Genomic DNA, 22,837 nt, shown 5'->3' on the forward strand with positions numbered 1-22,837 from the left:
AAACACTAATTACAAAACACGTGTTCTTTATATAAATTTTATTTCGATTTATTTCTTAATTATGAAAAAAATGACATAATTTAGTACGTACATTCATTTAAATAGTAAAGTAGGTTTACAAAATGAATTGAATATGATTACAATATTTAATAATAAGGGTAAAATACGTATAAAATAGTAAATTATCTTTTGATTTTTCAAACTGGACAACTAAAAATAGAAATCTATTTTTAATATAGTGAACAAAATAAAAGTGGACGGAGGGAGTAGCAACTAACATAAAATTAAAGCATATTAAATTTCCATTTAAGCACTTGCAGTAAACAGGAGACTTCAATACTATCGGTAGAAATTTGCTAACAGAAATGCTAGCACAAAATTATGCCCAAAATAGAAGAAAAAGAGTACACAAAGCACAACATAGGAAATTAATTCAAAGAACAATAGCAAGCCCTTCCTTCTTTGGAGGTACTATGGACTTCTTATTCCCAGGGAAAGCGCTGCGAGAGACGTCCACAAGGGCCTTGAAGCTGTATGGTTCGTGCATCGACAGTTCTGACAACACTTTCCTGTTCAGCTGTACGTTCTCCTTCATCAGCCCGTGCATGAAATTGCCATAATTCACCTGGAATTGGAGGAAAATCGGAAAATTGTTTAATAGATGAGATAGAGGTGTTTTTTGTTAACTTGTAGTAAGATGTGCTAAAAATATCATTTAGGAACATCAGATATGATTAGTTAACAGGTAGAGCGACGCCAATGGCCAAATTCATGTCAAAACTTGGTGACAACTGACAAGCATACTAAAGCAGCTTATTTCAGCTAAAGTACCCTGTTGAATAATATATCCTAATTAGTTTTCTGTTTCTTTTCTGATTGAACTCACGCGAAAGAGAGGGAATCAGAAAGAGAGAGTTTCGTTTACTTTTGGGCTTTGACACTGATAAGTTGAGGGAACAAAAGGAGTACAACAGGAAACAGAAGAATGAAGAAAAGAAGATACAAATCATAAGGCCAAATAATTTAATCAAGGAGATTAACAAATCCTTCTATTTGCAATGCTGTACTACCATAAAAATCTAAAGCAATGACGCTATTCGATAACAATAACACACAGATTAACCAAATGGAGCCAACAACATGATCCTGAGAAGTACTGAATTTCATAATTAATATCTGATAGCATGTATGGCGGTAAGTATGATACATGCAAAAACAACCAAAGAATATTTGTGCCAATTTAGAGGTCAGTTCTGGAATCATTCATGTTACCAATGGATACCTTTGAGGCACCAACAATATTTTGTTCTCTTCTTTTCATCATCATATCAAGAAACTACTGCAATATCTTCCAGCTATGGCCTGTGAGCTTTATATGGTATTGCCCCCACTGTCATTTGGATAGTCGAAGTGTCTTAACAAATATTGATTTCCACAATGCTAAAAAAGATAAAAAGCAGAAGATTTCGTCCCATTTGTCTAAGCCGCCTTGGTGGGACGTAAATAGGTACACAGTGGAACAATCACAAGGTGTCCTGACACGACCTTTATTTTAAAAAGGGAGCTAAAGCGTAGGAGGAGGATATTAAGGCACTTCAAAATCCCAGTGTTCTCATTCACAAAAAAAAATAAAAAAAATCCTAGTGTTTTATGCGGATTAATACTAGGATGGTGGCCTTGAAAGCAATTTGTAGCTTACAGAGTTTGATTTTGCAAGATTTTACAAGTTTCTATTTTCAACCTAGACCCAAAGTAGAACTTAGAAAACTTACCAAGCCATTCGAAGTATTATGTTGCTTCAGAAAAATAGCAGAAACCATTGTCTACCATGACACACTTCACTTTGTGATTCTGCAGCCATTTTAGCATTGAGAGATGAAACCTCGTTTTCCTACCAAAAATCCCCCCCGCCCCCAAACCCCCCAAAATTACTTGGTAAAAGACTCCTGAAATCCAAATGCATTTCCTGGTTCATATTCGGTCATTTAATATTAGTGTCTTTCTTCAGAGAAGAAATAACTTACACCGTTAAAATTGTGCTTTTTGGATTATCATTTCACACAAAAGAGGAAAGGCACCCATTTTACACATTCCATCTTTCACATAAAAATGATAAAAGTTAACAAGGATGAATCCTGAGACATCTCCCTTCATAATATCTCCATTTCTAGAGCAATGAGCTTTCACAAACCAAGTATGTTCCCCTTTTTGGGATAAAGTAAACCAAGTATTTTTCCCTTAACCATTGCTTCTATCTATTATCTGAGTTTGCAGTCCAAGATAACTAGAAATTTGTAGTTAATAGCAGTTCGTTAAGCTATTCACTATGAAGAATCCTTAGTCTATTGGAGATTAGATGTATCAACAATGGAAACTGAATATTCAGCTTAACTCTTACGCATATTTTGTTACCACTGCCGAAACTGAGGGTCCTGCAATTTTGCTCTTTGATTGCCATACCAGGCTCCCTAATTTAATTATGGAACTTTACAGCCATGCTGGTATCCTACCCCAATGCTGAAAATTCTAGTAAGCACCACAAAATTTCTAGAATCCAGCAGCATTACAATTGAGCTATTTAAGATCCAATAGACAAAGGTATAATTCTTTTTTTTTTTTTTGATAACCGAGAAATCTGTCTGTGACCCGCCCTTTGGACCAATCACAGCCTTCTAAACTCGGTGGATAATGGGCCCGCCCCTCTACCCTTCTCCACTTAAATACCGGAGAAGGGTATAATTCTCCACACAGAAGGTTCAAGAACTAAGGCTAGTGGCTCAAAAGATAACCCTAAAAGAGCCAAAGGATAAATAATAGAGGAGAAAAACTAGAATAACAATAGGAAGGCTAAAGAAACATTGCAGGAAAGATATGAAGATACCTAACAAAGTAAAAAAGACAAGTCTATAGAATAATTGTGAAGCCAACAATGTTGTATGAGAGTGAACGTCAGGCATCTGGCACCCAACATATCTACAAGATGCGTGTCAAAGAAATGTTTTTGCTAAGATAGACGTACAAGCATACAATATTGGACAAGATCATAAATTATTTCAACAGAGGATGTAGAAGAATATAGAGAGAATGTCATCTAAGATGTCTTTTCTATTTCCTTGTAAACCACAAATGCAATTGTTTGTTAGGAGCATTATTATGATAATTGAAGGTGCCAAATGAAATGAGGTACAACTTACAGGGAGAAAGGTTGTCTCAACCCAAAATCTCTGAGAAATTAACGCGAGCTTAACTAATAACATAACACACAATAGAAGCAAAGGATCCACATATACATAGCAAATAGTTGATAGTAAGCTTAGATACTGCTGTTACACAACATTAGGTCCATTTTTGTCCAGGAGTCTTTGTAGCTGGTTAAATACTTGTGTATCAACATAGGATAAGTGTGAGATTTACAAAACCTCTAGTGATTTGGTATTGGAGTGAAATAGGCTATACAACTTCACTGACCACTTTGGTATTGAATGATTGATCAATCAATCAGATGATACGACAGAGATATACTGCAACAACGTGTCACCTCGTTTGCTCCTTATATATGTAGACACTTATTGAAATCCTTTAAGAGGAGTCCTACCCCCTTGATGCCTACTTAATATAACCTTCTTCTTTATCAAGATAAAGACTTGAGCAATCCTGGGATTCCCCAACCTTTAGGAGCTCTTTCTCAAACTTCTCGCAATATTTAATTGGGCCAGCTACATTTTCCAAGACTACTCATCTAATATGGTAAAGGCTCAACCTGCTGCAACAACCATGACTAAGCACACATCATAAAGTAAGGAAATGCTAAACAAAAGTAATTACAATCACAAAAGACGCCAAACAAAACTCAAATTCGACAAAATATTAAAAAGGGGGAAAAACCCACAAATCAAAAACTGCAAAAAATGAGATTATGTATACCCCATGTTGGCGAGTTCCGGCATTGATGCGTTGAATCCAGAGAGAACGCATATCCCTCTTCTTGTTGCGGCGGTCTCTATATGAGTACTGAAGCGCCTTCTCCACTCTTTCTCTAGCTATTCTTATGCAGTTTTTAGCTCTTCCTCGAAACCCTTTAGCTAGCTTAAACACTTCCTTTTTGTTCATCTTGTAGCGCTTTCTTCTCTGCTTCTCACTACAGATTCTCAAAGTTCTTGGCTTTGGGGTTTTGGGGGTTCTTGAGAGCGTCTCTAGTTATATAAATGCTTTTTTCACCCTCATATTTCACATATTTGTGACTCTGCACCCCCAACTTTACCTGTTTGCACTTTGTGCTCTGTTTAAAAGATGGTTTTGTAATAAAGGTACCTTATGTTTGGGTAGGTTTAAAATAGTCCCTCAAGTATTTGTTTTGTAGTTTTTTCAGTAATTTTGATTTGGTGCTAGTGTTTAGTGCAATTTTTATTTGGTAGCCTCTACAATAACTTTTTTTTATATACGATACAACACTTTTATTTTTATATACAGGAAATCAAGAAGAAATTGAAAGAACAAAGAAATGGACGTGATCATTAAAGCTTTAGAAATTATAGTTGAATCAGACAAGAATAAGTGTTTGGTGAATTGCAAATAAAAAGATACGTATACATACAATCCAGACTTATCAATTTTGAAAGATGGAATAACAACAATATCCTTATTTGGCTTATTAGTTTGTGAGGTTGGAATGACAAAAATACTCTTATTTACCATTTGAATGACAAATATGTATACACGTTTAAACTTGTTGAAACTGTCATTTCTATATAATAGAAAAATATCATGTGAATAGTTTTTTAGTGTTGTATTATTATGTTTAATATTTATTAAAAAAAATGTTGTTGTTTACATGTAATTATTTGTGAGAAGTTCAAAAATATACTATACACATATATGAAATAAGATTTATATGTATTATCTAGTGATGTGAAAAGATGACATTAGCTTGAGTGACATTTCTAAAATGTAATAATTTGTAATTGTTTTTCTAAAATTTATCATACACGTAATATGTATGCAAAATCGGATCGTAAGCATAATGTAAGGGTAGATTCGGTGCACTTTATTTAAATTGGGACATGTATATAATTTGGACCAATATTACAAATTAAAAATATAGAAGAGGAGTTTTGGTAATTCATAAGGACAATTTTGAACCATTTGATGACAATATATTCGAGATCAAATTCTATTTAAGAATAACTTTTTTGTTTCACATAGTTTAAGACTAGTTTTTTTTCATTTATGTTTTACCTTATTTATATTTGAATTGTCGTCTTCAAAATTTGCACTCTTTCTTTGTTGATCAATATATCAAGCTATAGAATAATTGAATTTATAATTTTATTGAGCAATAGAATATCAAATTTTGTCATTAAAAAACTCATCTGATTCATTTGCAATATCTCACTACAATAATAACTAGAAATTTTACTAATTTTTTCTTGTGTTATGATTAGGGTCGAAAAGGATGATTTTTCTTTATCTATAATATTAGAAACATATTAAGATGCAATGAACTAATAATCCTAATCATCGGTTATTTTTTCACAAGAAATATTTCGGTAAGATTTAAGTTATATATGTATTATTTTTCGTATAATTTATACGATGTTTGATAAATATATTAAAAATAAACTATTTGTGTATTAAATTAACATTGTGTTTGGTTGACAATCTAGAAACCCACGCAACTAATATATGTATACGTTGTAAGGGAATCTATGTATTATTTTATATATAATAGAAAGTGGAATAATAAATTAATACATGTATAACTAATCAATGCATAACTAAGAGGGTATTTGAATTGACTTAAAAGTTAGTCAAACTACTTTTAAATCAATTTTTTACTTCTGAAAGTGTTTGACAAATATAAAAATAACTTAAAATAAGTCAAAAAAAATGACTTAAAATAAGTTAAAAAGTGTTTGACAAGTTTGAAAATAACTTAAAGTAAGTTTAAAATTGCTTAAATAGGTTAAAAACCAAAAGTAGGTCTCCCCTACTTTTTATTTTTTTACTTAAAAATTATTCAAATTTGTTTTCTTATTTTTGACTTAAAAAGTAATTTTTAAGCCATCCAAACGAGCTCTAATACTTACCTAAAATAATGAGTATATAAATTTATTCATAATTAATACCCGTATAACTATAACCTACTACCAAACTATCCCTAATTTACATTATTATATATAGATGGAGCCAATCTAATAGTAATATTTTCTAACACTATCCTACCAAATGAGTCATAAGGTGCTTTATACCTTCAATCTTTTTTCACCTTTTTAGATATTTGTTGTTATACTTAACATACACCAACCTCTCTGTGCTATTTTTTTAAATTTTGTACACATCTTTGTTATAACTTCTCTTATGCTAAGGCCTTTATTTTTTTTTAACTCTTTCTAAATGTATGCATATTTATACATTCGTAATATTTGTTATTCTTTCTCAATTTATATATACATATATCTATGCAATAATGTCAATAGTGTTGGGATAAAAGAAAGAAAATAGTATAGGGATAATTTTGGTATTTTATTTGGTTGGCGTATTTGGACAACTTATTCCACCATTTATATGACAATGATGAGATGAGTTATCCCATATACATGGCGGGATAAGTTATTCCACAAAAACTAATTCCTAAATAATTAATCTTGAGATAACTTGTTCCCAACCAAATGATACGTAAGTAGGTTAATTTTTTAAGCTTGCCGTCAAGCAAATAGTTTCAAATAATTCAAGTAGTCAACTTACAAACGAACTCTTGAAAAAACTTATAGTTGCTTCCTCAAGCTTGCATTCAAATAGACAAATTGCAAATGATAATTTTTCGAAAGAACCTTCCAACAACTTTCTAAAATGTCCTACAACAACTTTTTTTTTATCCTTCAATAAATAAGAAGCTAAGGGGTTCTTTGAATAAGAGATATGAAATCATGATTTGAAAATCAGATTAATTTAAAGTTAAAGTTTTATTTGAATATGTCATTTAAATTTTTTAAATTGTATTTTTTTTATAATCATGAAAATCAATAAGTTATGAAAATGATCAAAATTTCTTTAATTTTATATAATTTTATCAAGGTATAAAAATTGAAAACACCCTTAAACTTGACACAAATTATTAGTTTCGTTCCCGAACTACTGACCGCCTTAAAAATACTAATTTACTTGACTAATTAAATTTAGATACACCAATAATCTACCTCCTGACAAAACAAGTTGTCACAAATTCTTGTAGGAACATGAGACTCTTAATAAAAAATCGAGAGACGTGTTGAAAACACCCATAAACTTAGCGAGAATTTAGGGGTGTATTTCATTCATGTTGCAAGATGAGAGGTGTATTTAAATTTAGTTAGTTAAGTTAAGAATATTTTTAAAACTGTCAATAATTCGAAAAGAAACTAATAATTTATGTCGAATTTAAAAATATTTTCAATACTTATCTCTTTTATCAAACGAATAAATCACATCTTATGACCACAAATTATACTCTTTTTAAAAATAATTTAAAAACATTACAATATATTTTCATATTTTTTAAATTTTATATTCAATTAAACTATAGCATATAATTTGGAAGGGAGAAATTATCAATACTGAGAATGAGAGAATTTATTTTTTCAATATCCTTCAATTAATGTCAAAAATCTCTATTTATGACCATGTTGTAAGATTAGTCAAACATCTCTAAAGACTCCCTACTCTAGCTTCTGTTTTCCAGTTTGTTTCTTATGTTTGTAGGTGTTATTATTACAGTAGCTTTGGTTTTTTCTGTGTGCTCTATGCATAAAGGTACTTTCTCTCTCTCTCCTCAACTTCATTGTCTCATAAATTCTCGAGATTGGCGTCAAGAGAAGGGGACCTCTGTTCTTTCTTTTCATTACTTAATTCTCTACTGGGGTTTTCTATTTTTTTTTTCACTTCAAAAAAACAACTCTTTTCACTTTGTGATATATATCTGAGAGCAAGAACCAAAGAAAAGGGTATTTAGAGATAGTGGAGGAGAAGGGGTTTTTTGTTTATTAAAAAAAAAAAGCAATCTTGATGAGTTTGAGAGGAGGCTCTCTTGGAGTAGAGAGCCTACCTGTTGATTCAAGAACCAGTACCATCATTTCTTGTTGATACATAGAATCAGAAAAAAAAAGAAGATAAAAGGTTTTTTTTTTGTTTTTCTTGTTTTTTGTGAAATTGATTTTGTAATTGGGGTTTTTGTAGTAGCAAAGAGATGGATAGTAGCAAGTATGTGAGGTATACACCAGAACAAGTAGAGGCTTTGGAGAGGGTTTATGCAGAATGTCCAAAGCCAACTTCTTTGAAGAGGCATCAGCTCATTAGGGAGTGTTCCATTCTTTCTAACATTGACCCTAAACAGATCAAAGTCTGGTTTCAGAACAGAAGGTATAAATCATCATTTTATTCTAGAAATAGTGAGTTTTGTATGCATCTATTTGAAGCTATTTTCAAGAATCTGTTTTTGTTAATTTTTGGTAGAGAGATTGCTAGGAAGTTTGAAAATTTTCCTTTTGCCCTAAATGGGATAGTGTTTTCTTGAAGAAAAAAGTGTTCTTTTTTTCAAATATGTCTGGATGTGAGTTAAACCTTTTCCTTTTCAAGCTTTTTTCCCCCTTTTTGAAATTGGGGTCAGATGATAAAAGGGACTTTTGAATGAGTTCTGTCTGTTTGTTCATTTTTCTCTCGTCTTTCTGTGATGGAAGATAAAGTGTGGAACTGCTGACTCTGAATCACAAGGGGAACTTTTGTCATTGCATATTACTTTGTTAAAGGGCCTTGTTTTTCACTTTTTGTCAATTTTAGGAAGTGTAGGACTGAATAATTTTGTGCATTTTTGTTTTTGACTATCTGCACCTTTGATATCTATTTGTATTTATGGAGTGCTAAGTAATTTAGTGCATTTGGTTTGTTTGTCACCATCTGCTTCTGTAACTTCAAATGTTTACTAATTTAATGAGAAGATAGATGTGGACAGGTTTGATTCCTTCCTGAAAATGGTGTTCCTTTTCTTGACCTTCCATATATATGCTTATACTTTTAATGAAGTTACAATAATTAACTTGATGAAAGAAACTTTGATTTTCTCCTCCTGATCAAGGTGCTCTCTTTTGGTCTTAGTGCCCTTTTTTGGGTAACTCTTGTGGAATCATTTGCTTTTTCAAAGCTGGTGTCAGTTAATGAGCACCTTCTCAGTGGTGACCCTTTATACTGTACTCGCATATATTTAGGTTTTGGGAAGCCATGACCTTTATTTATTCCGAATATTAGATTACCAAGTTTCTGGAATCGGTTCAGGTGTAACGGGGAGTAAAGACTGGATCTTGAACTTACTTTTTTGGGTTTTCCCTCCACTAATAGACATTGCCTTAATCAGTACATAAAGGCAGCAGTTTGTAATTCTTAGTATTAGCGAAGTTGAAATTAAAATTAGTTCAAACTTCAAGGAATTCCCATTCAGCTTTGCTTGTTTCTTTCAAGTGAAATGAAAAATAATAAATTGCAAGCTTCTGCCTGATATATATGCATTTGCTAATTATAGTATATACATGTTTAGCAGTTTCTTCTCCCAACTTACAATAGGTAATTATGCACACTCTATTTAATTTTGTTGCTATGAAGCTAAGGGGATCCTTCTCCTTTTGGCTTCATTTCTCTTTGATACAATTAGAAGAGTAAGTTTGTAACATCAGGCGCAATTTCTTCTTTTATTTTTGAATTACTAGTTAAAGACAGAAAATTTTATCTGATTTGATAGGCTTATTTTCCTAAAAATCTTTTCAGGATTGACTTTCATATCTTAAATATCTGAGAAATCATTTTTTGGACTGGTTAAGATGGCCCATGATGCGAAAGATGATTTAATGTGATCATTTGTATAAAGCAAATACATTTGTAGATATCCTAAAAGAATAACTGGTTCTTAAAATACTCTTTGTTGCTAGAGTAGGGTCTTTGTTTTTTTTTATTACCAAATCTTTCTAACTTGTTTTCACTCAAGAGAGTGGTAGATATGTGTATGCACCTATGTTTTCCTCAAATTCTAAGTCATATTAGAACTTTACTTTTCAGTATTTCTTTTGGCAAAATGTCATATTCTATTCACCATTCTCATATGTCAATACTCTATTTAAGGCATGCTTCAGTTGGAGCACATGTATAGCTCAGAAGGGTAAATAGCTTAAATCAGTATTTCCTTTACCTTCTGTAGATGCCGTGAGAAACAGAGAAAGGAGGCATCTCATCTCCAGACTGTTAACAGAAAGCTGACTGCTATGAACAAACTGTTGATGGAAGAAAATGACCGATTGCAGAAGCACGTTTCACATCTTGTGTATGATAATGGCTTCATGCGACAACAGTTGCATACTGTGAGTTCTCTACATGTTTTACAACCTTAGCATTTGGTCGAGATTCCAGTGCTATGAGAAAATTGGTTCTCACAGGGATTGATTAAACATTTTAAAATAAACAAATTTGATCTGTAGGGGTTTCTGTCATACCATATTTCAAATTCTTATGTTTAAATCTGCTTATCTTTTGTTGAAACTGTAACTTACAAAGTTGACCTGCTAAAACTTGTACAAGCTGCATTCAATTCAGTCCCTTTATCCTTTCATAGATTGTGTACTACAGTACATGCCCTATATTGCATGCTTCTTTTTTGTGTAATGAAACTCAAGATGCATTGTAGCAGGTAAACAGTACGACCACGGATACCTGCTGTGAGTCTGTGGTCGTGAGTGATCAGCAGCAGCAACAAAACCCAATACCTCAGCATCATCCGCAAAGGGATGCTAACAGCCCAGCTGGGTAATTGGACTTTATCCTTTTGTCCATCTGAATTATTATTATTTATGGTTGAACAACTAATTTATTTCTTTTTTTCATGTCTTCTTTTTGAAGTCTTTTAGCAATAGCTGAAGAGACCCTGACAGAGTTCCTTGGTAAAGCTACTGGAACTGCTGTCGACTGGGTGCAGATGATTGGGATGAAGGTAAGTTTTCTCTTTGATTGTCCATTTCAAGCCTTTGTATCATTGATTCATTTCATATGTGTTAACCCCCCCCGTTTTCTGATTTAGCCTGGTCCGGAATCTATTGGCATCGTCGCTGTTTCCCGCAACTGTAATGGTGTTGCAGCACGAGCCTGTGGCCTTGTGAGTCTAGAGCCCATGAAGGTACTTCCTGTTACTCCCTTTCTGATTGATATTTATTTTCACAGAGAATTGATGTCTTCCTTAGTGTGTCTTGCTTTAGCCTTGTCTTTGAGTTGTTGAAAGTGTTGTTTCAGGTTGCTGAGATCCTTAAAGATCGTCCTTCTTGGTATCGCGATTGCCGTTGCCTTGATATACTGAATGTAATACCAACAGGAAATGGAGGGACTATAGAGCTCATATACCTGCAGGTTTGTGGTGTTTCTGTGCTTAAAGTTTGGTTACTCGAGGCAAAGTGAATCTGAGAATTAAGTTGATTCAGCATTGGTTTGTTGCTATGTTGCTTCACTAGACTTATGCACCAACTACATTGGCACCAGCTCGTGATTTTTGGACGTTGAGATACACTACAAGTTTAGAAGATGGAAGTCTTGTGGTATGTATTAGACATAATCCGAAAAGTTGTATTAGAACTTTCCCAATCCAAGTACTTGTCTCCATACAAGCAATGTATGTAACAAGTATTTGCTTGCATTCATGTTTCTGGGATTTAATTTGCAGATATGTGAAAGATCTTTGACGTCGAATACTGGAGGCCCTGTCGGGCCTCCTGCAACTAGTTCTGTTAGGGCTAAAATGCTACCTAGTGGTTTCCTCATACGGCCTTGTGAGGGCGGGGGCTCAATCATCCACATTGTAGACCATATTGATCTCGACGTGAGTAAATTTAATTGGTCAATTATTGAGCATTTTTACCTTGATTTCTTCTTTCTGAGCAAACATTTTGGTGCACAGGCTTGCAGTGTTCCCGAAGTCCTCAGACCACTTTATGAATCGTCCAAGATCCTTGCTCAGAAAATGACAATGGCTGTAAGAAATTTCTTATGTTTCTGTCTCGACACTGGATATTTTGTGAAGTCATCTTACTTTAAGATATCCATGCAGGCCTTCCGATACATAAGGCAGATAGCTCAAGAAACCAGTGGAGAAATTCAATATGCTGGAGGTCGGCAACCTGCCGTTTTGAGGGCATTTAGTCAAAGATTATGCAGGTAAAAACTCAGATGGTTGTTAGAGATAAATGTAGTACATTGTGCTAACAGTCTGAATCAAGCTTTTGAGCACTCGTGATTAAAAATAGGCAGCAAATCTATATGAATATATTAACTAGGCAACCAATCTCAGTAGTGATGTTCAGATAAAAAAAATAGTTGAGCACTCATTATTAAAAATCCTGGATCCCCACTATCAGACAATCAAATGCTTTTGGCTTTGATTTTCTTATATTAGTTCTTGCGTACAAGTCTTGCGACTAGTTTGCTATCTGGAATTTTTCATTCTCAATATTTACTACAGGGGCTTCAATAATGCGGTTAGTGGATTTATTGATGATGGTTGGACAATTATGGGTAGCGATGGTGTGGATGATGTAACAATCGCTGTAAACTCATCACCAAGTAAATTCCTTGATGCACAATACAACACCTTGTCAATTCTCCCTACTTTTGGAGGAGTACTGTGTGCACGAGCATCAATGCTTCTTCAGGTATGTTAAGTTCAAATACTTATAGGACATATTGCTGTAATAGTATCACATAATTCTAATTGCTTGATGTGGTGTTATTCTCTTTTGCACTTCCCATTTGTAGGATGTTTGCCCTGCTTTGCTTGTCCGTTTCCTTAGGGAGCACCGTTCAGAGTGGGCTGACTATGGAGTTGATGCCTACTCTTCTGCATCTCTTAAAGCCAGTCCCTATGCTGTCCCTTGCGCCAGACCTGGTGTCTTCCCCAGTAGCCAGGTCATTTTACCGCTTGCTCAAACTGTGGAACATGAGGAGGTAAGTAGGTCATATGCTATATTTTGTGATTGTGACTGTTGCAAAAGTTGTCAATGGTCTCTGACTGATCATATAACTGTGGTTTAATCTGAATTTACTATGTACTTAGTTTCTTGAGGTTGTTCGGCTAGAGGGTCATGCTTTCTCTCCAGAGGACATAGCTTTATCGCGGGATATGTATTTGTTACAGGTTGATAGCTCTGCCTTGCTCGAGATTCACTTTGTTCTTTCTGAGAGTTTTGGGTTCTAATGCTCTTGCTATAACAATGCAGCTATGCAGTGGAGTTGAAGAGAATGCCACAGGTGCCTGTGCTCAGCTTGTTTTTGCACATATTGATGAATCTTTTGGTGATGATGCTCCATTGCTTCCATCTGGTTTCTCTGTCATTCCACTGGAGCCTAAATCAGTTAAGTGATGCTTATTTTGTATCCTACAACTTCAATGTGTTCTGAATTTTGGCTGAAGGAGAAACTTCAAGCTTTTTAGTCACGAGCTTTTTCTGCCTTTCATCTTTTAGAGAATTTTAGATTATTTATGGTGCTTTGAAAAGTTTATTAGCCATCTGAAGGCACAATTTGGTGTTTGAGAAGTCACCTGGCATCCGAAAACTGTCATGGATATGTGGATTAGTTTCTTACCTTATTCTTATAGTTTATTACTGTTACTGCTTATGATGCAGGATTCTCCTAGTGCTGCTCGGACTTTGGATTTAGCTTCAACTCTTGAAGCTAGAACTGGTGGGACACGGCTAGCTGGTGAAGTTGAAGGACGCAGTTACAACCATCGTTCAGTCTTGACAATTGCATTCCAGTTTGCTTTTGAGAATCACTATCGAGAAAATGTAGCTGCTATGGCTCGCCAATATGTACGAAGCATTGTAGGCTCTGTTCAGAGAGTTGCTATGGCTATTGCACCCTCTCGACTCTGCTCTCAGCTGACACCTAAATCCTTCCCTGGCTCACCAGAAGCTGTCACTTTGGCGAGATGGATTTGCAGGAGCTATAAGTATGGGTTCTAACTTCTAAGGTCTTGGCAGTAATTCACAGTTATCTGAGTTTTGCACCACCAATTAGCGATTCCCGACGTATGCAGATAAATGTTGTTGTGTGTGTGTAGCATAGTATAAATGAAAGGTTCTCCATACACATCCAAAACTGAGGCCCACTCTGATTCATTTGCACCCTTGGATTAACAAATGCTGAAGGGCTCATCCCTTAACTTGCAACCTGATGTACTCATGGAACAACTTGAACTTTGTTCCCAGTTTCTCTACCTAGTTTTACTGATTCAATGTGTTTTCAGGAATCATACTGGTGGAGAATTGCTACAGGTGGAGTCTCAAGCTGCCGGTGATGCTGTTCTGAAGCAACTATGGCATCACACTGATTCAATAATGTGCTGCTCCGTCAAAATGAATGTCAGTAACATCACCTCCCGTTGTTTCGATGTTATGCTTTTCTGATAAGAAAGGTTTCTTCATGATTCCTTTTCAAGTTAAATCTGATGATAGCTAAATGGTTTATCTACTTTATGCAGGATTCTGCAGTTTTTTCATTTTCAAACCAAGCCGGACTTGACATGCTTGAAACCACTCTAATAGCTCTTCAGGATATAATGCTCGATAAGATCCTAGATGAAGCTGGTCGAAAGGTCCTCCTTTCAGAGTTTCCCAAGATTATGCAGCAGGTTCGACTACCATCTTACTCTGTGAATGTTTTAGAATTCTACATTTAATTAAGTCCGATTATAATGCGGAGATTTATGAACACTTGGAAATATGTTATTCAATACTTAATGAGTTTTATTCATATGGTGCAACGCGTACCTAACCACTCATGTTTCACAAGACGAGGTTTTAGAGATTATTAGCAAACAATTTGGTAATTTCTGATACCCTTTGTGCTTGTAGGGCTTTGCCTATCTGCCGGCAGGGCTATGTGTATCGAGCATGGGGAGGCCAGTGTCGTATGAGCAAGCTGTTGCATGGAAGGTCCTTAATGATGACAACTCCAGTCACTGCCTAGCTTTCATGTTCACAAACTGGTCTTTTATTTAAGTTCAAAACATATGATCTGTGTAAGGCAGGATGTGTGGCATTGGCTATCGACTCGTTACTAGCCATTTTGTACTAAACAATGTCTTCTTCCAGTGGCGGAGCCAGAAATCCTTACAAGGGGATTCCAACTTGTGACATAGAGCAAAGCAACCTTTGAACCCCCGTCAGTCGTCACCTCTGCTTTTAAAGTTTCCCAATGTCAAGAGGATTCAAAAACATGTACATAATGTATTAAAACTTTGTTCTTTTTATCTTATTTGCGCAGTATAATTTTTCGACAAAGGGAATTCAGTTGAATCCTTACTTGGTTTTCTTGGATGTATTTGGAAAGTTGGTTGGGTTACCAACCATGAATGATTATGTTTTGCCTAGATATGGGGTCCAACTATTACTAATTGGGCTGCTAGCCTAATACTTCTTGTTGGTTGTTAAGTTTCTGCTGTTTTTCATTGGTTTCTTGGAGGAGGCAACATTATTACCAACATCAAGTACCTTTTGTAAAAGATGTTTCATCAAAATGTCAAACTAAAGTAGGAAAATTGTTGATTTTTTAGTAACAATGAAAGTGTTATTTGGCCAACTTGTTTGTGTTTGATGTGATTTTCTTAACAGACTAGGATCAGAATTGTGAAATGTCTACAAGATGCTATTATCTTTTGAAAAATTATTGTAAGTGGATTCAGTTGAGTCTTATCATGCAGAAAGCAGGAATATATGTGTTTTTTTCCTTTTAATGCCACTTTAACTAGTAATTAAGGATCCCACAGGCCAATTGATTTATGTTTGTTTTTTATAAATGAAATATTTGAAAATAACACAATTTTGTAGGTTCATATTCTTTTATTCACACACATAAAAACATATGTGCAAACTCTTTATTATAATCAACATTTCACAACACTCGGATGATCCTTGATTCATCATTTTTGATTAAAAAAATCTTAAAATTTTGAGAAGGTTAGCCATGTCAAAAATACTTTGGAAAGATTAACTATTCTAATAGAAAATAATGCAAGCTCACAGAAAAATATAACTTTTTTTTCTTTCCGACTTCCTCCTTCAGAACTGAACACAATAGCATGCCTCTATAAGAATACTAATAAAAGCATCATCACATTATCCGACTTACTTGCTAAATTGAAATCAATCCATTCAACAATACTCCTTCAATAGAAATTCAGACAAAAAAATATTTTTGAAACACAAGTTACTATTTTTGGAGTTCTTTTGTTTTTTTTTTTGAAAATTCAGACAAAATATTTTTTGAAATAAGCAAATTTTAGGTCTTTTTGGGGGGTAAATGTAGTTTTGCAAACTAGAGAGGCTAGACTTGTAAATTATCGAAGAAGAAGAAGAAACATGTTTATACAAAAATAAAAAATAAAAATAGTAATCGTCTAAAGTAGTGAACCCCACTGAGAAAAAAATGGAGGAAACAGAGAACGAATCCATCAAATCTGCATCCGAAGAGATTTCCAGTGAATTCAAAACCCTAATCAATGCTAAGGATTTGGATTCTTTGAAGCAATTGCAAAACCTCATGTAATTCTCTTAGCTACCCGTTTTTCTTTTTTCTTGGTTTTCATTTGTTGATAGAAACTTTCCTGAGTAATTTCTACTATAATACTGATCTCGAGTGTGCAGTGAATCAAAGGATCAATTGGGTTTCTTGAATGCTATTTTGTGGTGTGTTTGATGTATTTGAAGTTGTATTAACTTTTTATTCTGTTCAGTTTTTAGGCATTGCCTCATCAGGTTATACAGTTTAGGGTGGACCCAAGATTGGGTTTTTCCTTGATTTAGATAGAGTGATTGGCTTATTATGGTAATTTAGGATACTGAATGAGTTGGGTAGTTCAGAAAATGTTTAATTGATAAACCAGCCTTCGATCACATAGAGGAGTTCTAGCTGTTGTTGGGAAGGAACTCCAAAATGGCTTTCTTTTTACTTGATTTTAAATTGTGGGGTTCCTTTATTGGTGCTGAGTCAAACCAGTTTGGATAATTAAGATAAGAAGTGTTAAGTTTAAATGGAAATGAGAGGATATGTTGCTTGGTTATGTGATTGACTGATGGATTTGTGTGTCCTCTTTCTTGGAAACCAGAATGTGAATGCATGTATGAGCTCTAATATTAGTTTCATAACTTAATTCATGTTAGGATTAAATGATGACATTTCCTTTTTTAGATTTCATTGGCTCGCTGAGCCTGGCCTGATAGCCAATATTTTTGCTTATGTTTAGCTCCCTTTTGTTTTGTTTAGAGCTAAGTTGCTCGGACTCGGGTGCAGATCTAGAGGTCGGATCCTTCATGATCTAATTTTTGAGATTCGGGGATATGGATCCATGTATGGATATGGGTGCGGGGATTCACCTAAAAATAATTAAAATATTTAAAAATAGAGCTATAAAACCTAAATTATGAGATATTATATGGAGAACATGAGGAGAATCCAGGAGATTAAAGGAAAAGGAGTGAAATAGAAATTCCTATATAAAAGGTATTCCATTTTCTTCAATTTCACCTTAGTTTTTGTATTGATTAAAGAAATCATTAGAACTGTCCAGTCTTTCCCCATCGATTTTGGTCAAAGTACCCAAAATCTGTTGACCAAATCGGACACGGATCCCACACCCACACCCATGTCGTGTCGATACGGATGCGGCACCAAAAGTGAAGAGTCCGAGCAATTTAGGTTTAGAGTATGCTGTAATGGAGCTAACAGCTTTCCTTTTGTAATCTTTTCATCTTCTTGATGCCAGCAATACAACATCTTACTTCTATCCCAAACAAAATCATGTTTGTGTTTCCAAATTACTTTGGCACTACATGGGTGAATGTTTAGTGGGTGGGGTAGCATTTCCAAAAGTCAAAGTTTCTGTTGTTGCAAAAAATGACTATCTTTCATAGTTGTTGAGTCTAGATGTAAATCAATTGTTTTATATGTAAGCAATTAGACCCGGGCATGGCCAAGTCTCTCTCCTTCTATGATTAGCCAAGCTGTTAAAATTAGGATTGGGGAGCTGTATAGTGAATTAATGATACCAATCTTTGAATGCACTTAAGAGTTTAGATTGTCTATTGTATCTGATCTAGGTTAAAGATCATCTGGTCCGTATTTTTATATGTCAAAGCTCTTCGTGCATCAAGAGTTTGGATAATGAAAGTGTCTTTTGAGATATGTTGGCCAACAATTGCCAAGTCTTGAAACATTCAGTACCAATGTGAGACTGCTTTGGGTTTTGTATATTGAACTTGTAAAATCCCCTCTTTGAGTATGTAAAATTTGTTGCGATCTATCCATTACAACAACATAAATCATCAAAAAGCTCATATCAATCATATGATTGGGGTCTTTACCCCTTAGATCAGAAAGAAAGTTCCATACAGCAGTATTGGAATTTAGCAACCTGGTGATTAAGAATGAGAAAATATATGGGAACCAAAAGATCACCTCCTTAGTGATCTCTTATAGTGTTCTCATTTGATTGGAGAAATTTTCCTGAAGAAGCTTTATTTCAGTCATTTATCGGGGGAAAAAAGAAGAAAAAAAACGAATTTGAGAGAATTCTTATTAGTGTAAAGTTCATATAGGAAACTCCTAATAAAGTTGCTTCCTGGAAGATCATAAAGTACCTAATGTCTTGTTTGGGGCTCTGACTTTTGGTTGAGTTTCGGTTGTTTTTCTATGAAGTCACCCATATGCTACATTCAAAACTTGCTCAAAGCGTTTGAAATCATGATTTTTCATCTGAGCACTAATGCTGTTTGTGATTAGAATGTGGTCATGAATAGTAGCCCGTTCCTGAACTCTTCGATGCTTCCACCTCCTTTAAACTTAACTTTTTGCCACCCTTGTGATAGCTTTTTGTCATAATTCTGGAAGTGGTTTTTTACCATGTGATTCGTAGGTTCGTTCAGTCCTTTTTGTTCATTGTGTTATTGTCATTCTTGGTGCCTTTTTCATGATTACCTTATGTCTTGTATGCTCAAACTGCAGATTGGGACGGTTGCAGGACAGCAATGCAGTTCTTTCTCACTTCAATGAGTATTCAGAACATTGTTACGCAGAGGTCTCGGCAGATTTCTCTAGAAATACACGTCTCTTAAAATCTATGAAGTCAGACCTTGATTACATATTTCTGAAGTTGAGGTATGATATTTCTTTTCTTCCCTTTTGTTATTCTCTTCTTTCTGAATATCAATATCAGTTTTCAATAAATTCCGAAAGTAGCAGGATTTGCTTGACTATTCTGTATTTCTGCACCTAATAAATCATCTGTACTAAATTGCTAAATATAAACTACTCAATTCATTATTTGAACTTTTCACTAGAATCTACTCAATCTTTTCATCCGGGAATTCTGTGGAACACAAAAGTAAATGTTACTTCCTTGGGATTTTCTTCCGAAAGATGCATTTTTGCTATCAGAGCCATCATCTTCATTTCTTCAATTGTTTCATGTGATACTTTGTGCTACCATTTCTGCAGTTTCATCCAACCTCATAGTCCTCCGGTGAGCATTTTGGATGATGTTGTAATGTTACATAGAGATACCCGGGCATTCTTAGACTACTGGCTCTACTCCCAAAATCGGGGAACTTCTTTGTTTAGTGGTTAATCATTTCCTATTACTTTTAAATGTTTGTTTTCCGTTTTCAGGAACATGAAGGCAAAAATCATATCAACGTACCCAGATGCTCTTCCAGATAATACAACTATTCAGGCACTTGATCAAAGGCCTGATCTTGAAATGCCACAATAAGTAAGTCTGGTAATGTAAATGGTGGGGAAATGTTTGGCTTCTTCTATTTCTTCCATTGCAAATATGGAAAAGTTGGTTTAGGGTGGATAGAGCTCAACTGTTTTTATCTGATAGTTCTGCAGCGGTATATTTCTAGACGTGTTATGATAAGTTGCAGTCTCTCCTGAACAGTAGTTCTAATTCGATTTGTGCTTTGCATGTACCTTTTTGGGGACGAGGCACTGATCTGTTTATCATAAGGATTCTGAGTTTCCGATTAAAACTTTTACTGATGACATGAAAGAGAAGATATTTCGTTCTCGGAATGAAAATGTATGCTTTGTTATTATGAAATGACAATTTTCTTATGCTTATGGCATTTTTCAACTGCTGAACATAGAGGGAAAACTAGTTGACAATGTTAAATCCAGTGCTAATAGAGCTTCAAAAGAGCATAGGACAAGATCATCAGATTAAAGTTCCTAGCTTTCCATTTGAATATTTGAATAGTCGAAATTTTTAGTAAATATTATAACAATCATTGTATTTAAAGTAACAATTCTTTTCGCGATCCTCCTTCATATTCCACCCGAAGAACTCATCTGACTTGCCGTCTTCTCATCAATTTGAAAATACTTGGCAAGAAGATCAACAGGAACCACTAGATTAGCGATAGATGTTGTTATTAATCACAAAATTTGTCTGTTGCTAATTTATTAACTTTACATATATATAATTTATAGTGAATAGTTGTAAAATTAATTTTGATTATCATAATTTTCTAATGTGGAATTTACAAATGACAAAACAGTGAGGTGATGAGTGACATATTTGAACTTTGACAATATAGCGAAATGGTAAGATCATATTATAGGGAAGTATAAAATTTTGAGACGTATATTGCACGTGTATATCAAAACATGTAACATAAATAACAATCTTTCTTTCTATTTTTGTTTGTCATTAATTTTATTTTCTTTAGTAGTGTGTATATAATCATGTATTTTCACTAATTTTACATATAATAGTGAAATGGAAAAATTATTGTTCATTCATTATAAAAAAATTTAAGGTAGAATTTACAAAATGACAATGGTATAACGAGTGACATATCATAACTCAGTGACAAAAGCTAGACCTTTCTGTTATTTATATTTCCTAAATAATTTCCACACGATTATTTTATAGTGATAAAGAATAGATTCTTTAAAAGTTTATAAAATTGAACTATGTCGACCTCTAATTTTATATTCAGGAGGTTCAAAATCAATATATAAAAATAAAATTTTTCGAAAATACCTTATATATATGATGTATTTTTTGTCGAGAAGGTTTGGATGAACCCCCTCGACTACCTCTAGGTCCGCATGTTTTATTCTTCACACACAATTATTTTGCTGCGAGTTCTAGTAAGAGAACTAACATCAGTTGAGAGAAAATATAATCATGATATATAAACTTATGCTAAGGCAATTGCATACTAAATTTGTGGTCAATTATTACCTCATGTTGTTTCAGTACTTTATTATTTGAAACAAATTTATCAAAGAGAAGATTATATTCTGACAATTAATACAACGAAGTGATAAGATCATACAATTTTTTAAAATATTTTTGACACGTATACTGCATGTGTATATCAAATTAGGAAAAAATAACAATGTCTCTTTTTAGTTGTTATTTATATATTTTTTTGAGTGTGAGAATTAAAGTAGATTTTTTATTATAAAATTAAACGGGAAAAGGGTCAAGAATATCCTTAACTTATTGGAAATAGTTTAAAAATACCCCTCTTCCACCTTTTGGTCTAAAAATACCCTCCACCTTTGTTTTTGGTTCAAAGATTCCTTCCCCCTTTTGGTCTAAAAATACTCTTAACCCCAATTTAATTAAATTGAATTCTTTACTAATTAGTTAGTTCCTTTATTTATTCTAATTTTTTTTTAAAATTTAAATTCTTAATATTAACTCATCCCAAAATATTTAAAATATTTAAGTCTAATAAATAAGATAAAAAATCTATTGTGTAAAAATAAAAAATAAAATCTCAAAATTCTTATTCTTATTAAAATAACATAATGGAAAATTTTAAAATTCATATTCTTCATTTTTACATAATAAATTCTTTATTATAATAACAATTAGAGTGACTATGTTTGTGATATTATAATTGCTATTTACTGTATAGTTTTTAGATTTGAAACATAATACTGTATAATTTTTCCACGCTAATCCAAAGCAGAAAAGGAAAATAAAAGAAAATGTAGTTTGGGACACCAAATTAAATTACTTCATAATTAAATATTAATGCCACAAGAACGTGTTTTTTTCGGAATGGTGTAGAAAGTTTTATCATTTAAACTAGTTTTGTTATTTAACAATATCAAAATAAGAGAGGTGAACGGTAATATCTAAAATCACAAGAAAGATTAGAATTATAAAGCTAAATGAGAAAGAATTATTTTATAATTGTTTCATCGTTTATTCAAGTTTCTGATTTATTATTATATGTTATTTATTAAAAAATAAATCAAAGAAAATACTAAATATTGATATAATTAAATTTTAACATGAAAATTAAATATAATTTTAAAAATCATTTCAAATAAATTAAAAAATGATTCCTCAAAGTAAAACATAAAAAATAGTGTATAAGACATAAAATAAAATAAAGAATTTATTGTGTAAAAATGAAGAATAAGAATTTTAAAAATATTATCCTCAAACTATCGTAAATGGTATGCAAATACCCTCCGTCATACTTTTGGGACATTGGTGCCCCTGCCGTCCAAAAATTAGAGCATAAATGCCCTTCACTCTAACGAAAGACTAAACAAAGACACATGGCACAATCTTATCCGTCGATTCGATATTTAATAAATATCGCGTCGGTGGATAAGATTATGACACATGTATGCCTGTTAGTGTAAAGGGTGTATATGTTCTACTTTTTGGACGATAGGGGCACCAATGTCCCAAAAGTATGACGGATGATATCTGCATACCATTTACGATAGTTCAGCGATATAATTCTCC

At 33.5% G+C, this 22,837-nt stretch overlaps 3 protein-coding genes across 6 annotated transcripts; 2 read left to right on the plus strand and 1 right to left on the minus strand.

Moving 5' to 3' along the window:
• Positions 1-279: 279 nt before the first annotated feature.
• Positions 280-4,182, minus strand: LOC102601170 (50S ribosomal protein L20). The gene is made up of 2 exons (XM_006352955.2): positions 3,925-4,182; positions 280-625 (listed from the first exon to the last, which is right to left on the minus strand). The coding sequence occupies exons 1-2, from the start codon at positions 4,108-4,110 to the stop codon at positions 434-436; spliced, it is 378 nt and encodes a 125-aa protein (XP_006353017.1). The 5' UTR covers positions 4,111-4,182; the 3' UTR covers positions 280-433.
• Positions 4,183-7,683: 3,501 nt separating this feature from the next.
• Positions 7,684-15,488, plus strand: LOC102601513 (homeobox-leucine zipper protein ATHB-14). Of its 3 annotated transcripts, XM_006352957.2 has the most exons (19): positions 7,684-7,788; positions 8,212-8,394; positions 10,217-10,376; positions 10,700-10,818; positions 10,912-11,002; positions 11,090-11,185; positions 11,299-11,412; positions 11,514-11,597; positions 11,723-11,878; positions 11,957-12,031; positions 12,107-12,213; positions 12,518-12,707; positions 12,811-12,999; positions 13,109-13,189; positions 13,272-13,406; positions 13,680-14,005; positions 14,303-14,417; positions 14,537-14,686; positions 14,910-15,427. In XM_006352957.2, exons 2-19 carry the CDS (start codon positions 8,222-8,224, stop codon positions 15,054-15,056), a joined length of 2,508 nt encoding a protein of 835 aa, XP_006353019.1. In that variant the 5' UTR covers positions 7,684-7,788; positions 8,212-8,221; the 3' UTR covers positions 15,057-15,427. The 3 variants fall into 3 exon arrangements, with proteins under 3 accessions (XP_006353019.1, XP_006353018.1, XP_006353020.1); XM_006352956.2 differs by lacking the exon at positions 7,684-7,788 and having other exon boundaries at positions 7,806-8,394; positions 14,910-15,488; XM_006352958.2 differs by lacking the exon at positions 7,684-7,788 and having other exon boundaries at positions 7,806-8,394; positions 10,703-10,818.
• A 956-nt stretch (positions 15,489-16,444) lies between these two features.
• Positions 16,445-20,178, plus strand: LOC102602286 (uncharacterized). Of its 2 annotated transcripts, XM_015311160.1 has the most exons (4): positions 16,445-16,598; positions 19,057-19,209; positions 19,549-19,573; positions 19,720-19,811. In XM_015311160.1, the coding sequence occupies exons 1-4, from the start codon at positions 16,483-16,485 to the stop codon at positions 19,768-19,770; spliced, it is 345 nt and encodes a 114-aa protein (XP_015166646.1). In that variant the 5' UTR covers positions 16,445-16,482; the 3' UTR covers positions 19,771-19,811. The 2 variants fall into 2 exon arrangements, with proteins under 2 accessions (XP_015166646.1, XP_006353021.1); XM_006352959.2 differs by lacking the exon at positions 19,549-19,573 and having other exon boundaries at positions 19,720-20,178.
• Positions 20,179-22,837: the final 2,659 nt, after the last annotated feature.

Source organism: Solanum tuberosum, unplaced genomic scaffold (assembly GCF_000226075.1).
Source record: "Solanum tuberosum cultivar DM 1-3 516 R44 unplaced genomic scaffold, SolTub_3.0 scf00141, whole genome shotgun sequence".
Lineage (NCBI taxonomy): Eukaryota > Viridiplantae > Streptophyta > Magnoliopsida > Solanales > Solanaceae > Solanum > Solanum tuberosum.

What these genes read in the sequence shown, in the direction of transcription:
- LOC102601170 (XM_006352955.2), bottom strand. Translation starts at nt 4,110, where the DNA reads ATGAACAAAAAGGAAGTGTTTAAGCTAGCTAAAGGGTTTCGAGGAAGA. An exon ending in CCGGAACTCGCCAACATGGG is followed by an intron (nt 626 to 3,924) that starts GTATACATAATC and finishes CTCCAATTCCAG; the next exon opens with GTGAATTATGGCAATTTCAT.
- LOC102601513 (XM_006352957.2), top strand. Translation starts at nt 8,222, where the DNA reads ATGGATAGTAGCAAGTATGTGAGGTATACACCAGAACAAGTAGAGGCT. An exon ending in GGGATATGTATTTGTTACAG is followed by an intron (nt 13,190 to 13,271) that starts GTTGATAGCTCT and finishes ATAACAATGCAG; the next exon opens with CTATGCAGTGGAGTTGAAGA. An exon ending in TGGATTTGCAGGAGCTATAA is followed by an intron (nt 14,006 to 14,302) that starts GTATGGGTTCTA and finishes ATGTGTTTTCAG; the next exon opens with GAATCATACTGGTGGAGAAT.
- LOC102602286 (XM_006352959.2), top strand. Translation starts at nt 16,483, where the DNA reads ATGGAGGAAACAGAGAACGAATCCATCAAATCTGCATCCGAAGAGATT. An exon ending in AAGCAATTGCAAAACCTCAT is followed by an intron (nt 16,599 to 19,056) that starts GTAATTCTCTTA and finishes CTCAAACTGCAG; the next exon opens with ATTGGGACGGTTGCAGGACA. An exon ending in TACATATTTCTGAAGTTGAG is followed by an intron (nt 19,210 to 19,719) that starts GTATGATATTTC and finishes TTCCGTTTTCAG; the next exon opens with GAACATGAAGGCAAAAATCA.